Source organism: Lipotes vexillifer, unplaced genomic scaffold (genome assembly GCF_000442215.2).
Source record: "Lipotes vexillifer unplaced genomic scaffold, Lipotes_vexillifer_v1.1 scaffold569, whole genome shotgun sequence".
In the NCBI taxonomy this organism is placed as follows: Eukaryota; Metazoa; Chordata; class Mammalia; order Artiodactyla; family Lipotidae; genus Lipotes; species Lipotes vexillifer.
In genome coordinates, this window is record NW_006795376.1 from 1878239 (window position 1) to 1898025 (window position 19787).

At 45.7% G+C, this 19787-nt stretch overlaps 1 protein-coding gene across 1 annotated transcript in view; it reads right to left on the reverse strand.

Moving 5' to 3' along the window:
• ARFGEF3 (ARFGEF family member 3) overlaps positions 1-19787 on the reverse strand; it is a 182169-nt gene that overhangs the window by 51664 nt on the left and 110718 nt on the right. Inside the window, exons 13-19 of the mRNA XM_007467600.1 lie at positions 10730-10896; positions 9478-9643; positions 5487-5594; positions 4926-5141; positions 4653-4763; positions 2755-2905; positions 586-903 (exon numbers count right to left, since the gene is read on the reverse strand). Coding sequence (XP_007467662.1) covers positions 586-903; positions 2755-2905; positions 4653-4763; positions 4926-5141; positions 5487-5594; positions 9478-9643; positions 10730-10896 — 1237 coding nt within the window. The remainder of the gene's footprint in view (positions 1-585; positions 904-2754; positions 2906-4652; positions 4764-4925; positions 5142-5486; positions 5595-9477; positions 9644-10729; positions 10897-19787) is intronic.

Sequence of the window (19787 nt, forward strand, 5' to 3'; positions counted from 1 at the left end):
CCCGAACCGGGGCAGGACCCCGCGTCTCCTGCAACGGCAGGCGGACTCTCAAGCACTGTGCCACCAGGGAAGCCCCTCCCTCTACATCTTAATGTGACTGCTGGGCATCAATTTAGATCACACTCCTGGGTGCAGGATTTCAAAATATTATCATAAAAATAGCAAATGTTTACTATTTGCCAAGCTCTGTCCTAACTACTTCCAGCGAACTAATTAATTTAACCTTATGGCCAGCCTGTAAGAGTTATGATACTTTATGGCCCTATTCTACGATGAGAAAGCAAGGCCTGTGGAAGTTGCCTGTGGTCACAGAGTAAGTGCAGAGCCTTCGCCCCGGGTTGCCTGACCCCGCCCCCGAGCCTCCAGCCTTAGTCACTAGACAAAAGAGTTCACTGTGAGTGTGCAGCGTGATGGCAGACAGAGACGTACTTGAAAAAAATTACAAGAGGCTTCAATGACTGGCTAACAAATCAAGTTGTCCTGGGGATGATTTTGAGGGCAGAAGAGGAGCATGTGGTGTGGCCAGCAGACGATGGGTGCTCTTTGGGGGACAGCCCCCCGGGGTGTGGCGGGAACAGCACGCACCTGTCGGCCTGGGTGGAGAGCGTGAGCACGACCTTGGCGGCGCTGCTGCCCGTCATGAGGCTGCCACCACGGAAGTCGGAAGCTCGGCCTCGGCTGCCTTCCCGGACGAGCTCCTGGATGGAGAGGGGCTGGATGACGGGGGCCGCGCTCAGGGAGCTCCCCTGCTCCAGGCTCTGCTCTTGGGGTGAGCCCTCGCTCTCCAGGTCCCCGAGGAGTCCGCCTCTGGGGGCCTTCTGAGGCTGGCTGATGGTCAGTGGGGGCCGAGAGGTGCCGTCGCTGAAGTGGGTATGCTCCAACGTGCCCACATACTCGCACACCCTGGAGAGAGTCACACACAGCAGCCGTTGAAATTTGCAGCTCAGCTGGGCCCGCTCTGGCGACCCCACAGTGAGATACAAAGGAGCTGAGCCAGCCTTACAGACCTCCTGAATTGTTCCCCTTCCTACGGCGAGAGCCACTTCTCTCCCCCTCTCTCTCCACTCCCACTTCCTCTCTTCCCGCTATACATACTTTTGTTTCAGTTGGACCAGACAGCCTGGAGGCGGGCTAAGGATTCCTCGGTGAAAGTTTGGGAACAGAGCTCTGTTTATCCAGGTACATCCTGTCCAGCGGACTGGCTTATCAGGACTTTGGCTGTTTGAGTGAGTTTTCCCAAAGGGTCCTCTTCCCTCTCTCTCGTGCTCTAGTCAGGACTCGGGAAACATCTCCTCACTTTGAGATCCCAGAATGAGTGCGCATATGGCGGACTGGCCCCCTGGCCACAATGGGCCCTCACTCAGGGGTTCCATCCAGCCATGTCCCACCGGGTCCTGATAGCTCCACGTAACCACTACTGGGGCAGGGGGTGGGGTAGTCACCTAATCACGGTAAACTCAGAGAAGAGTCACAACATATGGTACAGCTGCCAGCTTCCAAACTGCTCCCAATAGGACCTGGGACTAGAGACCCTTCACCCCAGAATAAGTCCAGTTACTAGGGAAGACTATCCTGGATAATCCACTCTGATGTTCCATAATCAGGCCATTTTTTGATTCCATAGAAATTGCTTGGGTGCAATTTAAGTCTTTCTCTTTTTCTCTTTTTGCCTGTGAAAGCAACGGAGAGTAGCGGGTCTCCAGCCTCCACATTAAAACCCACTGTGCTCCAGGCCGATTCATGCTGGCCCTTTCACATGTTCCTCTCAAGATGAGCTTTTCAACCCTAGAGTGATCTTTGAAAGTCGACCAACACTCACTCAAGGCTGTACTTGCTTTAAGGATGATAAACAGAACCTAGATCTGGCCAGTGCTCTGGGAAAGATCTGGACGCCTGAGCCCTGCTGCGGGCCACCATGCTTCTCCTGACCGCCCTCCACCGCTCGGCCAGAACTGAGCTTGTACAGGCTGGGGCGTGTGCTGGGGAGACGGGCAAGAAAGCCGCAGCCGCCCTGTGCCTGCTGCGGGTGGAGAGCGGTCATCCCTTTGTCCGAGGTCCACCCGACCGCCAGTGCCAGGGAAGGCAGGCTTTTCTTCTTGGTCGCGGGAGGACTGTGGAGCTCTCACTCTGTTTTTATTTTACAGGTGCTGTGAACTGCGTAACTGATTGGGAGGTTCTTTTTACTTTGATACTACAAAGCTAAGAGCCAAAGTTTTGGCTGTCTTTGACACAATGTACTATTATACTTTTTTCCTTTGTCTAGCTAAATTAAAAGTAGGCAAACTGTACTTATTATGTGTCCATGTAAGCTAACAAAAATCCTTCTTTCAATAAAAAGGACATTAATAAACATACAGCCATGTTATGTTGCTGACACATGACCAGCCTTGAGATCTGCCTAGTATTCACCTAATGTATGTGGTCTTTTACCAGCCTCTAGTTAAGAATCAGTTTTTCTTCCCTGGGATAATGTATCTGCCTCTCACAGACAATGTCAATGATAGTTCACAGTTTCCTAAATTCAGTTCTGTCACTCTGTTCTCTGAGACATACATTCAGTTGGGCCCTTATTCCCTCTTCTCTTTTTAACCTCTCATTTGGGGCTTTTCCAACCTCTGTGAATTACTGTGAACTGTTTACATGCTGGCAGGTGCGGGGCCCTACTACCCCTTCCCCACGGCAGGCCCCCTCCCGGCCTTCCCCCGCACCGGCAGGCAGTGCCAGGCCTGCGGGAGTGGAGATCCGGTCACACACCTGAACACGTGTGGCCAGCAGTCCGGGTTGTGGCTGCCCATCTCCAGGCCGACACTGAGGATGGCATCCATGCACAGGACGTGGGCTGTGTGCAGCCATACCCCCTGCAGCTTCCCGATCTGCTCCAGTTTCTGCTCCACTTTTAGTTTCACTGCATCAGAAAGACGTTCATTAGAATAACAGTCCAAGTAAGGGAGACAGAAGGGGAGGGAGAAAGGAGGGAAAGGAAAGAATGTGCTCTTGTGCAAGGGCAAAAGGAAATGGGGGATGTCACTGGCAGCGAGCTCTTCAATGGCAGGTCCCCGAGGCTCATCATGCAAACTACCCAGCCCACAGGCCCACAGACATTGGTGATCCCAGCCCCGGGGTTTCAGAAGTCCATGGATTCTGAGCTGGTAGGTACAGCTCCTCTGGGCCCACCCCTGGGATCTGGGTCAGTCACAGCAGTGAGGATGGGGTTCAAGTGCCAATCCCAGCTAAAGTCATCTGTGCCCAGACCCATCCTCTGCCCCTGTGTACTCATATTGATAATAAGAAAGAATTCCTGGGCTTCCCAAGTCCTCTCTGAGGTTTACTTAATATTAGGTGTTCATGATGATGATCATGTAAAACAACATATGTATGTACACACCCTGCGCCATGATGACCGCTTTATAACTGAAAATTCCCATATCATTTCACTCCCTGAGTTAACGTTTATACTTGTGATCTTCAAATAATACTTTTTAAATTGTAGATAATGAATGAGAAAGGATGCAGAAGGTGACTTAAGATGTCAATTACGCAAAATGCCAAGGCAAGCCCAAATGACAGCATCCTCCATGAATTAAGGTGTCCAGTCACTGGAAGATGGGTCTAGTGGGAAAACTGAGCAATGGTCCAGAACCCAGAAACACAGCGTGCTCACTACAGAGGAAGCCGAACCATGCTCCTACTGTAAAGGGCAAACTGATTTTTAGCAAAGCATCATTTGTCTCACGGATGTGATATTGATTTTATCTTTTATTTGTCTATAATTCAAATACTAGCTCTGGTTTAATAGTTTTTGAAAAACTTTAAATTTAAGTATTTTTATGTAACTTATAGTTGTACATTTTAAGTAAAAGTGTGATACCCTTTTGCAGTTAACACTGGGGATGTTTAAGAGTTGCTTTGTTCTCACATGACTCTATTACTCAAGTTTGAGGAACACCAACCTAAGCTGTTTTTCTCAGCTAAAAATGTGCTCTTTCTGTGACTACCTATTTTATATACCTGATACATTGTTAGCACAAGTTGGCCCAAGCTTCCAATTTTTCCTTGTTTGCTGTCTGCCATTTATCTTCCACTGCTATTAGAAAGGCCATTCTCTTTCCTTATATCTAGATAACCATCCACTTCATTGACTAATTTTAACAAGTTAAAAATCAACCCTTTCCCAAGTTCACAAAGCTCAGGTTTTTCTCTGACAAGAGCAAAGCCTTCCTGAGCCTCCTCTCAGGGATTCCTCCATCGGTTTGATTCCCCCCTCAGAACCCTGGCCATTCTATCTTTCCCACTGTAGCCTGAGGGGGTCCTCAAATGTGCACCCTGGGAAGCTTCAAAGCCAGTGGCCAGAGGACGCGCCACAGGGGTGAATAGCTGAGCCAGGTGGGCCTCTGGCTAGCAGCCAGGTGCACTTTCCTAGTCGCCAGGAGCCAGTATGTCTCTTGTGTCCAGAGGGACGTATTGTGAGCAGTCTGGAGGGTCAGCCATGTAAAACTGACCCAAGCCTGTGGTCCAGCGGGATCTCATCACCAGTGGTATACAATACACCGTGTATCACACATGCCAACAGGGACAAGTGTGTCCGCTCATGTGTGCGGGCACGTGCAGACCTCACATAGGCACCAGGTGGATTCTAGCCCTTCTGCTGTTACCTTGTGCTATGGCATCACCGGGTTCCTGGATTTCCCTTTCCTCTTTCTCTTCCTGGACACAGGAGGCAGCTGCCATCTGGGCGAGGGCTGACGCACAGTTGGCTGCAACTCCTTTAGAGGAAACAAACAATCACCCCTTAACTGAGTCTATTCTCTAACCACTCACCTGGCAGAAGCACATCTAAAAGACTTGTTGTCCACTAGGGCCGTTCCTAATGTGTTCCTCGGGAACACCCCTTGGGCCACGGGTCAGGGATACCATGTCCGCCATACCTAGAGCACAGCTCAGCCGTGCTGCTTTCCGCAGCCCATCGAGGCTCATGCAGATGGCATCCCGTTCTTTTTGGTTCTGTTCTTTGATGCCTTCAGCTCCCAGAATGAAGGCCAGCCCTCTGGAGCTCCCCGCCATTCGGCCGGTCAGGGGGGTTGATAAAGTGTCGATCAAGTTCTTCCAGCAGCCAACCAGAATGTAGCGAGCGAACGCCACACCTAGAACGTGAAGGGGTGTGGGTTACCTTCCAGAGATAAAACAACCTGGCGATGATCGGCCTGGGATTCTCTGACCATCACATTAGCATTATCGAGCCATGTGCAATTCTACTACAGGAAATACAATGGAAAGGGTTATATCGGATTGTGTTTCACTTTGTGCTTATAAATAATGAATGTTGCATCAGCAGCTGGACGATGCTAGTAACTTCCATCAGGTATTTTTCTGCCAAGATGAAATCTTAATTCATTTACGTCAGTACAGAAAGCTGCCACATAATAATTTAATTGCTGGTAACACATGCGATGGATGTGTATTCATAAACTCAAGACCCAAGTCACTACCTGCCACTGTGGAGTCATCAATTCTCCTGCCCTGGGTGAAAGGAGACTCCATAGAAGCTGAGGCCATCAGCTGCCCTCCAATTGCACTGCTCTCTAAGCCATCGATATCTGTCAAGGAAAAAGGGCAAGGTTTTTTTTTCTTTTTAAAGAACACTCCAGTCAAAAACAAATGGCTACCACAATATTCATTTTCTTCCCAACAAACATTCATGGGATCTGTTATGTACCAAGTATGTAGCAACCTTTTATCAGAATATTAAAATTTTTGTTTTATCCATTCAGTACAGATTTCTTTCATTGCTAGAGCATTCTTCTGTGAGGCTGATGCATTTTTTTATTTGAAAAAATAAAGATAAATTCTGATACCTCTGTTGCTAGGAAATCTATTGATTTAGAATATTTTGATCTTTGCATACTCGCTTTTATTCAAAATCGTGGCATTATTCCCACATTTTATATGTACAGGTTACTCCAAGGTGGATCTGTTTTTCAGAGCTTCCTCAAAAGAATTAAGAGGAGGATAAGCCTCTTTGGTCAGATAATCATATAATCTGATTGGGAGGCACAATACCTTACTAATAATACCTTACAATTTTCAAGGTGTTTTCATATAACATTTTTTTCATTAGATCTTCCCAACCACTCCAAGCACGTAGGCAGGGTAGGTATTATCTTTCCTTATTTCACAGAGGAAGAAATAAGTATTCAAAGTAGGTAAATCGCCCAAATCATGAGGCTGGCAAAGGAAGGAATTAAGACTTAATATTCACGTCTTCTGACACCCATCCAGGCCTCCTTCCATGACACCAAACTTCAGCTCAATATGGGATTCTAATCCACCCTGTTTAAATTTTTGTTAAAATATACTCTCATCTACAGAGTTGGTTCAATGAACCATTCCTTAACATACTGGTAAGAAGAGACTGGCCTGGGTTGAGAGGGCTGGGCTTCGATTCAGCCTTGCCTCTGAATTAAGTAGTCCTGTAGCCTTGGGCCAGGTACTCCATTCTCTAGGCCCCAAATTCCTCAGTAAAAAGGAAGTAACCATTGGAGGAGTGACCATGCAGTAGAAGCATATGCATTTGAATGCAACTAACGTAGGCGAATGCACCACACAGAGGGGACCTGAGAAGAGGGTAACAGAAGCTTATTCCCTGACTTTAGAACTTCACCTTCACCCCAGTAGGGTGAGACTTGCATGGTGTTTGAAAATTATTTCATTATATCTTTGATTCTTACAGTAACTCCAGGAAGTCTAGAGACTTCTGGTAACACATCTCTTTGAAAGTTGCTCAGAGAATGGATCGTAAAAGTTCTCACCTCAGTGAGATGAGAAAAAAAATTTGTAACTATGAGAGGACTAAACTTACTCTGATGGTCATTTTACAATATATGCATATATCAAATCATTATGTTGTACACCTGGGATTAATATGTCAATTACCTCTCAGTAAAACTGGGTGTGGGAGGGAAGGCAGGGAGAAATCTATAGGACTACTACAGTGGGAACAGAGCAGTTTCACTGAAATTAATCTGACTTATGGTCAAATGGTCTAATGACATTTGCCAGAAATTGCCATGTATCAAAGTTTTGTTTCCTATGTGCTAGATAAAGGACTGACGAATTCAAGTAACACAAAGCTTATCTAAGTGCTAAAATTCCACAATCTATAGAATACTTTGACATGACATGACATGAGGAATGGCCACAGGTAGTAGTAGTACAGTGCTGATGACGAGGTTACTGCTATTGCTCTTCCTTGCACATAATGAAAAGATTAGATGGACGTTTCCAAGCTCTAGGTTAATTGCTGCTCAAATTCACTTGTCACTTCACACCTGAAATTTGCTACAAAGAATCACAGAACATAATTCTGTCGAATTCTTATGAAAAGTCTGTTTTTCTATCATTAATCTAAAGTTAGGTAACTTCCCTATGGATGAAGCAATTGAACTTACCGTTCCATTATAAAAGAGATGGCTGATTAACAGTGATGACTGATGAATATGGCTCCTGTGAATAGCCTGTTATTTGTTCAATTTTTAAATTTTATTTATTTATTTATTTATGGCTTCATTGGGTCTTCATTGTTGCCCGCGGGCTTTCTCTAGTTGCTGCGAGCGGGCTTCTCATTGCAGTGGCTTCTCCTGCTGCGGAGCATGGGCTCTAGGTGCCCGGGCTTCAGTAGTTGTGGCTCGTGGGCTCTAGAGCGCAGGCTCAGTAGTTGTGGCGCACGGGCTTAGTTGCTCCGCACGGGCTTAGTTGCTCCGCGGCACGTGGGATCTTCCCAGACCAGGGCTTGAACCCAGGTCCGCTGCATTGGCAGGCAGATTCTTAACTACAGCGCCACCAGGGAAGTCCCTATTTGTTCATTTTTACATCTACTGTATGACTCCTTGTATTAAGATTCAGGGAAGAAATTCAGAGATTAATTTTGGCAGAAACTACGGTATTGAAATTAAAGCTGGCATGTTTAAGACCTTCATCTAAATTTCAAGGCACTCAGAAGCTCTGGACAGTACCTTTAATCTCAATCTGAAGCCAGTTTGTGCAGAGAGATGGAAATCAAGCATTGCTTATAGGTAGACTGAATAAATGTCTCATAAATGTCTTCATAAATATGAATTCCTATTTTTCAAATGGATGTAAATATTATCATGATTAATAAAATACTAATTGGTCACTTGTCTGGTGATGATGGTCCGCAAGGCTTGGGACCCAGTCTTGCTTCCCCCAATTCCATTCTAGTTCTGGAACCAACACTCCAAATGCCAGACAATGACCAAGACACTGCCTGCTATGGATAGACCTCACTGTATGTCTGACTCCCTGCCTGATTTCTAAATAGTGCCTTCCCCCAAATTCCTCAGTGTTGATCTCCACCTGTCAGTAGTTCACTCTGCCACCTTTGTAAGAGTGGCAACCACAGGCAATATAACATATCCTTTGGGACAACAGATTCTGCCTCCCAGCTGGATTGCCCCAGGTTCCTGCCAGTGTGCCCTGTCTGCTGCAAAGCCATGTTGAGCTGTGTGAGGACATACACACGACAGAGAGGGCAGGGAAGGTGTCCACGTAGGGCCATGCTCTACTTATCGCACAGTGGGAGCCATGAAAAGATCACTCATATAGAAACCAGTCTGGGAACTGGGATCAACTTTATTAAGGCTCCTGATGACCAGTCCAAACTTTTGAGCACTCCCTGATCTTGACCTGACATTGTAGTTATGCCATGCAGAGCCACGAGTGGCTGCTTTTGTCAAAATGTTGACACACCCCATACTTCTCTTTATGTTCTCATATAATATTTCCAACAGTTAAATAGGATTTTAAAAACTCAAGACACTAAAGAAAAGATGCTGGGCAAGCTATTTTACATTCTTTCTTTTTTTTTTTTTGGCCATGCTGCGTGGCTGGTGGGATCTTATTTCCCCGACCAGGGATTGAACCCCGGCCCCCTGCAGTGGAAGTGCAGAGTCCTAAAGCCGGGCACTTCCCTTGCATTCTTTTTCACTCTGGTACAGCTGGGAAGGGAAGGGAAGACCTCTGATATAGACGAGAAATGGGGATGAAGCCAAGTTTAAAATCAATCATTTTACATTACGGGCAAATTCTCAGAAGCACTGAATGATACAGGGTACCTATGAGCATGTGAGAGTTTCTAGGAATAATTCTGGGCTTTGCGCCCAGACACTACTGCATATCCCCAGAAGAGGTCAACAGTTTTATCCCAACAGACACAGGTGCTAAATAATCCCTAATCCAATGGGGCACAGTGAGCCTGCAGAGCCCCACGTGGAAAAAGGAAAGAAAGTTCTTATGAGGTGAACTCATGACACCTCCCTGGAACTGTCATCAGCTGCCAGGGAGGCTCTGTGGCTGCTGTTTCAGAGTCTGCTTGAAACACTACTGCCTCCCTGAAAGGGGCTTTGAAGCGTGGGCCCTCCCCACCCCACCGAGTGCCATGGGGCCGTGCAAGGAGCCACTGACCAGTCAGCATGGTGATGAGCGGAAGGCTGTTGTCCTCGGGGCTGCCCCAGTAGCCCGCTTCTCCGAGCATGTTTCTGTCGAGAACCTGGTGGTAAAGTTCCTCGATCCAGGCCTGGGAGAAGACCATCAGCACCCCGCTGGTCTGGACCTGCTTCATGAACTCTTTCTGCAGAGAAGACCACACGAGAAGGTGACCAGATACGATCCCCTGCAAACAAACAGGCTCTCATGTTCCTCTGCCGCCTCTTCCCGTCCCGAGTCACTGAGTCACCGCTTATAGGAAAAACACAACCTTGTCGACTGGGGGACAGAGGGTGGCGAGGGAAGCGGCAACTGCAATGGAGAAGTCCCAAACTTCATGAAGGTCCTTTCATTTATGTAATCTGTTTAAGAAACCCTGTAGAAGGAGTAGGGATACTACATTTTATCTTTTTGCTCTTTGACATGTGGGAGGATTAGAAAATGCACAGAAATGTTTCACAGAGCACCTCCTTCTTACTGTCCCATCAGCAGCAGAGGTGGCATGTCCTCCCTGAAGGACATACGTGTCTCAAGAGATACTTGACTTACACTCATGAAGCCACCACTTACCCTCGGAAACACACAATTTGTCAATCATTTATCAAACAAATGATTGCTGATCCCTTAACGTCGCTCCATGGATTTAGGCTCTCGAACTGGTACCAGGGTCCGCCATGGAGGGGTCTGCTCACGCCAGGGAGCCAACCAACCACGGAAGAATCCTCATCACTGTCATCACCTCACAGGAGGTGTTTTGTTATCGACATTAGTGAGCTTAGCTCTGGGTCCGAGTGGGTCTTGGTATATTTTGGAACTCAGTGAAGGGTTTTTGTAGCAGCATGCCTGCATTTTCTGCAAAGGGGACCATTCTCTGCACATCTCCTGCTGCTACTTAAGACGCTGATTACATTTTTGAATACGTCTTACACACGTGTGTTTAATGCCACTGGATGAAGTTACTGGGTCACTGGTAGGCAGCCCTTTCCAGGCACACGGGGTTCTTTACTCCTGGAGCTGGGTGGGTAGCTCTGTGGCTCACGGAGCTTGCAAATTGCACAACGGTTCCTGGGCACCGCGGCCGCCCACCCTCCACAGCCCCGCGGGCATCACGCATTCCAGATCAGTGTGAGATAGAACACACCGGCCATCCCTCTCGTGGCAGTGATGCTCGGGTGCCAGCCCAGAGGCCGCCGCTGGCCCTTGGCATGGCGGGGTGGAGACGCACACTCACCATGGTGCCTGGCGCCAGGGCGGGCCGCTTCCGGTAGTAGTCTCCGTGGGAGAGCTTCAGGTTGAGCAGCAGGGCACAGTGCGCGGCCGCGTACAGGCTGTCCGCGTTCATCAGCATCTGCAAGCCCAGGCTGCCGTTCCCGTCGAATCCCGGGGAGTGCATCATGCCTGCGGGAGAGAATCCAGAGACCTCAAACACCACGCCTGGCAAGACCCGCTTAACGTCTGGCTTACCACTTACGGAGAGCCACGAACCAATCCCAGGGAAGGAGCACCTCGTAGGGCAGTTCTGTAAAGCAACGACAGCCAGCAAGGAACAGCGTTCGGGCAGAGACGTGCCCTAGACTGGTGGGGAAGAGCATGCACTCCAGAGTGAACCTACTTGGGAAAATCTTTTTTGTTACTCACCGGGTGCTTTGGTAAAATCACTTAAAGCCTTCTTTACCTAGAAATAGGCAGAATAATTGATTGCCTCTGTCTCCTGCTCAAACTCTCCAAATGACTTCCCATCACAATATAAAAAACCCGACCCCGCCCCTCCCCTCAGCCACCCCAACCTGTCTGTTGTTCCTTGACCTCACCAAGCCGGGACGTGCCTCAGGGCCTTTGCATTTTTGCCTCTCCCCAGAATGCTCTCCCAAGATCTCTGGATGACTAGCTGCCTCGATTCTTTCTTTTGAAATTAATTATTTTATTTCTGGCTGTGTTGGGTCTTTGTTGCTGTGCGCGGGCTTTCTCTAGTTGTGGCGACAGGGGGCTACTCTTCGTTGCGGTGCGCGGGCTTCAGTAGTTGTGGCACGTGGGCTCAGTAGTTGTGGCTTGTGGGCTCTAGAGCACAGGCTCAGTAGTTGTGGCGCTGCTCCGCGGCATGCGGGATCTTCCCAGACCAGGGCTCGAACCCAGGTCCCCTGCATTGGCAGGAGGATTCTTAACCACCGCACCACCAGGGAAGCCCTGCCTCGATTCTTTTAGGGCTCTGCCCAGGTGTCAGCTTTTCACAGACATTCCCCTTTAATTCCATCTAAAACAGCATCCCTCCTACCTACAACCATCCTCTGCAATATTTCCCCTCACCATGCACTTTTCTTCATTGCCTTAATGGCATTTATTAATATATATATATATTTGTTTATTGTCTGCCATTAATACTATTATGTAAGACCTACAAGAGAGTGGAACTTTGTTATTTGTTCACTAGAGAACCTCAGTGCCTAGAACAGTGCGTGGTACATAGTAGATCCTTTAAAATTACTTGCTGAATGAATAAGAATGAATGTAGAAGTTTGCTATGGCAACTAGATGCAATACACATTTAAGATGTTTAGTGCAGTAACTCATAAGTACAAACTTTTCTAAAAGTAATAATGTTCCTCAAAAAGCTGAACACGGAATTACCAGCGATTTTGTACTCTTAGGAGTGTACCCAGAAGAACTGAAAACCAGAATTTGAACACATACTTGTAGGCCAGTATTCACTGCAGCAACTAAAACAAATAATAGTGTAATAATAATTTAAAAAAACCTTTGAATTGGGCACTTTAAATGGGTGCATTGCATGGTATGTGAATTATATCTCAATAAAAGCTGTTAATCAATGAGGAAACAGTTTCAAAATATATATAAAAAAAGTTATTGGTTTCTCCCCAGCTATTGTTTTGAAACATTCTTTTATATTTCACAGTATGGTTTTCACTTTGAAAGGCTCCTTTGTTTTTCATAAATTAACTGTAAAAACAAAAACCAGTGACACCTCATGCTCTAAAGATGGCCTCATTCAGCCAGAGAGAGTTGATGCCTAGGTCAAACTTACACAGACAGCTTGGGGTGACAAAAATTACCCAAGCCTGCCTCTCCTCATCTGGTACTATGTCTGCCCCAGTGCTACACTTGTTCCTACACTCTGAGGCTGGATTTAGGGATGTAGGTGAAACAGCCCATCCTGAATATGTGCATGCACATGACATGCACCTATATACTCTTCAGAGCATGTCTAAAATTATCCTTTAATCAAAAATGTGCCTCTTACATGAAGTGCAAAAATTCTCAAAAATTATCTGTCGAATAAGTGGAAAATACAAATGTCTAACTGGAATGGTTACTTATATATCTGTGAAATTCTTAATGAATATGCTGGTAAGAAGATATGAATCAGAAGAAGCTTTCAAAGCTGAGAAAACCTTAAGGCTTCTGCTCTATTTGAGAACAGTGTAAACATTTTTTGGTGGGAGTATGTCTATTATCCCAACGAAACCACCAAGGCAGGCAAAGGTTAGTCATTCCCTTTACCTTCTGTATAGAGTTCGGCGAGAACTTTGCAGCTGCCTTACGAGGTTCTTTTACTGAGAGTACTTTGGAATCATGGGCTGAGGGGCATTTATAAAAGGAAGGTCGAGTTCAGAGTGGGTTTTTTTTTTTTTTTTTTTTTTTTTTGCGATACGCGGGCCTCTCACTGTCGTGGCCTCTCCCGTTGCGGAGCACAGGCTCCGGACGCACAGGCTCAGTGGCCATGGCTCACAGGCCCAGCCGCTCCGCGGCATGTGGGATCTTCCCCCAGACCGGGGCAAGAACCCGTGTCCCCTGCATCGGCAGGCGGACTCTCAACCACTGTGCCACCAGGGAAACCCCGAGAGTGGGTTTTTAAATGAAATCCTTGGTCAGGACATGGGCAGTGTCCATAGGAATACTCCAGCCTCTTAAGGTCCTGGTGGGTTGGTTCCAGTTCTCTGGAGTAGATAAAGCACAAGAGCAGTCTCCTTCCACAGTACACAGAAAGCAGCACGTAGTGTTGCTGGGTATTTAACTACCCTGGATCACAGGTGAAAGGAATATTTGAGTCTATGAACCAGGGGGGAAAAAAAAGAATCTGCAAGTGGCTTTGATCTTAGACATCAGTAATAATTTCTTTTAAAATTTTGAAACCAACTATTTACCTTGGAATATGTTTTGGAACCTGAGCACATGCTCAGATGCTGAAAGTGAAAAAAGCTAATGTGTCTGCTGACATGAAGACACAAATCATTAGCAGAGGTGTGACAAGGCCCTGGAAGTCACTGCTGGTGGCTATGCCGAGTTCTGAAATAATTTGTTAGACGTGTTAGGGGCAATCTGTTGGTACTGGCGTATATCTCTATGCAGATTAATTTCTTACAAAGAACTGGCAAATTTGACGATAAAACAAAAGAAAGTATAATCTATTAATTTAAGGAAGATAATTTTCTTGATTTACCAGATATAGTTCACTGGTGATATTAATAATGCAAATAACATGATCGGTGAAATTTATTAAATGCTTTCTATTTTCCAGAAACAATCTCTTCTCATACATTATTTCATTTGATATATAATATATATCAATCTATATATATATAATTTGATATATATCAGATGTCCCACTTTATTTTACCAGTGAGGAAAGTAACTTGAAAATGTTAAGTAATTTGCCCAAAGTTATACAGCTAGAAATTGGCAAAGGTCTTTTGGGCCGAACTCCAGGCTTTCTGCACTCTGCCACACTGTACTTGCTTCTGATGTTGGGAAAAGATCCCAATCTATCATGTTCCTAACAGATCCTCTATTTTCATTCATCCTTCTGATTGGTCTCACTGAAGTGTTATTGAATTTGGGGTGACAAATTATAGTAACTATGACCTTTAACATATTCTGGCTATTTGTTTTTTTCTCTACTTATCTGTAACTAAAGTTCATTCTCTCTCTATAATTAAGATGTCCTTTACTGTTAGCAACAGGAGGATGGATCACTTGCTTGACTGGTTACCAGTGCAAGACTGGATACAAGATTAGCATAAAATGACCTTGTAAAGTACCTTCCATGTCTAAGATAATTTGATGTTTCTTTTTAAAGTAAACATTAAATACTTGATGTAAAACATTTAACAGTACTGAAGAGTATAAACAATATGAACAATAGCCCTGCTTCGCCCAAGCCCCAATGAGGCCCCTCCCAAAAAGACTCACTTCCTTCTGTGTATTATGTGGAAATACAATCACAAACGAGATCATATGACATACATTATACTGCAACTAGGTGTTTTCTAAAAAGTACACCTTAGACATCTCTTGATACTGGCACTTATAAATCTGCCTCATTCTTTTTTAATAACTATGCATATACCACTGCATGATTGTATTGTGATTTATTTAATTAATGCTTTATTGGTAGACACTGATATTTTTTCAATTATGAAAAAGGATGAAATGATGAAATAACACTTCTGTAAGAATATCTGTGGGATATGTTCCTAAAAGCAGAATAAACACATATATTAAGTTTGATAAATGTAGCCAAAGTATCTTCCCAAGACAGGAGAGGCCCGAGTCCCAGACCATCACAGAACACTGGACGGCCTACCTGAGACTCAATGTAGGGGGAAGTTAATGAATCTTCCTTTCTTAAGTAATCAGTTGAGTTTCCTACTCTATGCAAACAAACCTAATCCTAACTGGTAGAGGTGAGGTTTTCTACCTGCATTTTACCTTCTGTTTTCCACAAAGATACTGAGATAAATCTGCATAATCACCTTTTGGGGTGTTTAAATCATGGGGCCAGAACCTGAAGCTGGTGACAACATACTTGCCTTCTGGTTCTGTATTCACAAAGCCAGAGCTCCTTCCAGAGACTATGGTCCATTTCTGGAAGGTGATGGGAGGAGGAAGCAATGAGGAAGAGAAGGGAGATGCCCTGGCTGGGCAGGGGATGGACGTCTGTGGCTCGCTGCTACCTGGCAGCACCTGGAGGGTTGGCAGGACCCCGGAGGAGGACACAGGATGTGCAGGGGTGCCCCCAGCCTTGCCAGAACATTCCAGGCCCCACCGTGGCAGGGAGGTAGAGAAATCACGGGACCTCCCAGAAAGGCTGTGAAGTGGGACCATGGGGGCACACTGGTGATGTGAGAGGTGAGGGGCCTCCCTATCCAGATCCCACATAAGCTCCCACTTCTAGTTTTACCCTGGCATGGGGACCTGAGGGCTAGCAAAGATCAAGTGTCTGGCCAGTTAGGCAGGCTGGAGGTCTGGAGGCAGATCTGTTTTAATTTAAATAAATAGATATTTCTTGCACAACTGAGACTCATACCGGCTCTACTACCATTTACGAAATTTTGTACTTCATAAATATCAGGTTGCTTGCAGTAAGCCTCACACTTAGTCACAGTCAGTCTCAAGATCCTCACCAAACACCGCCAGCCTAAGGAACAGCAATCCCAAAGCCACATGCCCGTGCCCCTCTGTCAATGGCTGGGGGAGGTTGGCTCTTGCTTCCTGGTCCCCAAGGAGCACCTTACACAGATGCCACTTTGTTCTATGCAGGATCAGACGCACTGCAGCAGCTATCACAGCTCACATCCAATAACATCTTTATAAAACCCATGTTTGTCGGAAGGTTTTCAAACTTCCCCACCAGAAGAAACTTTAATTGCTTTCGAAGAAAAAGCTCCCCTGAATCATGTGGAATTCAGGAGGCTCATTTCAACTGTATGTTAGCTGTTGGAGGACAGGAGCCCCTGAGAAATACCAAGTGAGGCTGACCTTAGCCAGGAGGGCAGACCCTGCTAACAAGTCAGAGACAAACGCTCAATGGGAGTTTTGGGGAAAATAAGGTTTGAAGCATTTGACACAGAAGTTAATAATGAGTAAAATATCTGGGTTATGACTCCGGGAGACTCCCTTCTCCCCTTATCCTATTTTGGCTTTCGTAACTTTCTCTTGGGTGAACAAAGGAAATCTGCCATCCCTCTGTCTCACTGGTACAGATGTTTCTCTTTCACTCATCTTTCATCTTGGAGGTGACATGTGCAAGGGAGGGAGAGCTCTGCCTAAGGCCAGACGTGGACCCAGCATCCAGTCGCTTCGGCTGACCCACAGCGACGGTCAGTGTGAGCCACTAAACCACTAAACCACAGTGGTAACTGAAGAGAATCAGCTTATTGGCAGCAGGACCACAGAGTGACAGGTCTGTAATTCAGATACAGAGACCAACTCCTAACTGGTAAAAGCGCTGTGGAGGTCACCAGAATCAAAAAGACAAATGCCTAACAATTTGGTTAGAGACAATCACTAAAATCACTGCATTTGGAAACAACCGAAAGATTCTGAAGTCTCTTTTCAATGCATTGATTTCTACATGTAAAAATTAGTGTCACAGCATGTTGGGTTTGACGGGACATTTTATACTCCTCTTAAAGTTGAGCAGTTTGCAACATTCATGGGGCTGCATTCTGGTCACATAAAACATTCACGAAAGTGCTGTTGTGCACGTGCTACAAATAAGTATTGATTTGAAAGACACAAAAACACAAATGTGAGGCTTTGCTTCAAATTCTGTAAAAAGACTTTGCTAGGATTATGTTTCCTAATTCTCATAGAAAATGAGGCAGGCCCTTGGGAAGTCATTCTTTACCACTGTGACAACTCATTTAATCTGGAATTACTAGGAGTTGTTGTTTGTAAACATGAATTTATCTGAGAGCTGAATCGTACATACTTAAACGCTGAAACTTCTGCAGCCCAGTTATTTTGTATGGATAATTTTAACTTTAAATAGAAAGGCCTAAATATAATTTTACCGTTTCTTGATGACTCAAGGCCATCATTATTGCAACCAGGGGCAGTGCTGCGATCTGATACACAGCTGTTTTGGGGGATCACTGATGGGTGCCAGACTCTCTGCCTTGGCACCAGGGACATCAAGCTGGTCAGAGCAGGCTGCCAAGATCCTCCCCGCAAGAATGCTTCCAGCTGGGAAGAGGCACAGGATTAGAGGCCCTACCAAACTCCTTCCAACTCAGGCTTTACCCTTGATTCTTTCAGCACATGAACTATTCATTGCTTTAGGAACCAAAAAGCAAGTTCATCAATCTACAGTCAATAAATATTTATTGAGGATAAATCATGCATATCTTGCACCCTTAGGACACAGCACAGTGAAGTTTTTTTAATAAATGTTGACTGAAGAAGCATTTGTGTGTGCACGTGTGTGTGTGTGTGTGTGTGAGAGAGGAGAGAGAGAGAGAGAGAGAGAGAGAGAGAGAGAAAGAGAAACAAAAAAGACATACACAAAACACATACACTGGGAATGTTCAATAAAAGAATGTAAAATCTAATGATGGTGGCATAAAAGATATTAGGGAGAAACATAATTTTTTTTTTTTTGCGGTACGTGGGCCTCTCACCGTTGTGGCCTCTCCCGTTGCGGAGCACAGGCTCCGGACGCGCAGGCTCAGCGGCCATGGCTCACGGGCCCAGCCGCTCCACGGCATGTGGGATCTTCCCGGACCAGGGCACGAACCCGTGTCCCCTGCATCGGCAGGCGGACTCTCAACCACTGCGCCACCAGGGAAGCCCTAATTTTTAAGAAGAGTATTTATACGTTTTTCTAGTTTTTCAATGAAACATGATTTTTTTGGTGTGTGTGTATATTCCTTCACACAAATCAAATATCCAAACTCTATTTTTATATCTGATTCCAAAAAGAAAAATATTGAGAAAAAATGTTGGGTAGCCTTAAAAATTGGTATTTTCATGCCTTAAAAAGAATCACAGTGCAGTTAGGAAAGTTGAGAAATTATATGCATCTCTTCTAACCACTAGGTAGGTCAGAGAGTTACTGAGCAGTCCAGGATTAGAAGTGCCATAACTCTGCTGGTGCTTGCTGCTACAGCATTGGACCATTCTCATATTAAAAAATGTTCTTCCTTAAATATACCTGGATCAAAGTGTTTTTCTTATCCTTTTGACAAAGGACAATCTGATCAGCTTCTTAAAGATACCTAAGCTCCCTTTTAACAACACAGCAGTCCCTTCTACCAAGTTCCAGGAACTAGGCTAGAATTTTTTTTGTATTTGTGTGTGATGTTATTTGTTAGAAGATCAAAAATGGGGTAGACAAACGTAGGAAGCATCACGACAAGCACATGTTCAAGGCTCAGTGGTGGAAGAGCAAGCGGTGATCTTGGCTTTTGACGGTTCCACGTTGGTCCTCAGGGTCAGTCCTTTCTAGTCCTGAGCACAGGCCCAGGGAGGTCCATGCACCTCAATATCCTGTGGTCGAGACCCCTGAATTTCAGGGGAAGGCACAGTTGATCACCTTGGGGTCAGGCAATCAATTATTCCTGCCATAATTTTTTTGCACCCACTAATTGCTTTCTTTCTGTAGCACTGTGAGATAGTAGAAAATATATACATTGGTCTCTGCCCCCAGTTCCTGGCACAGAGCTCCTAAGACCCTTGTGGTTTCCTAAGTGATAAGAACACTGGGAGCATCTCTTGTCCTCGTATGTGTCTTCGATCTCATCCATGACCCAGGGCTCCTAAAACTCTTGTAAATTCCTAAGCAATAAAGAACACGAAGAGCATCTTTTGTTTTAATGAGGCGACTCTGGGTAGGCTCCTGGATGACTCCTCAATGGGAGTAAAGAATTTTTGGTTCCACCCCCATCACCCCATCGTCAAGAAAGGGGAGAGGGGCTGAAAATGGAGCTAATAATTGATCATGCCTGCATGAGGAAGCCTCCATAAAATCCCAATAGTAGGGGGTTCGGGAAGATTCCAGGTTGCTGGACACATCCGCACCGGGAGGGTGACACACTCCAACTCCACGGGGACAGAAGCTCCTGTGCTCAGGACCCTCCCAGACCTCACCCTATGTATCTCTTCATCTGGACGTTCATCTGTATCCTTTATCATATTCTTTTGTAAACTGGTAAACAAAAGTGAGTGTTTCCCTGAGTTCTGTGAGCTATTCTAGCAAATTAAGCAAGCCTAAGGAGGGGGTCATGGGAACCTCTGGTTTATAGCCAGTCCATCAGAAGCACAGGTAACTTGTGTTACCTGGGCTTGCAGCTAGTGTCTGTAGCGGGGGTAGCAGGTAGGGAGCGTCAGAACTGAGTTAAACTGTAGGACACCCAGCTGGTGTCAGAGGCTTGCTTGTTGTTTTGGGGGAAAACTTCCACACATTTGATGACCAGAAGCATCAGAAATACAGTGTTCTGTGTGACCCATAAAAGAGGGAAGAAACACAATAGGAAAGAACCGGGGTTTTCCCT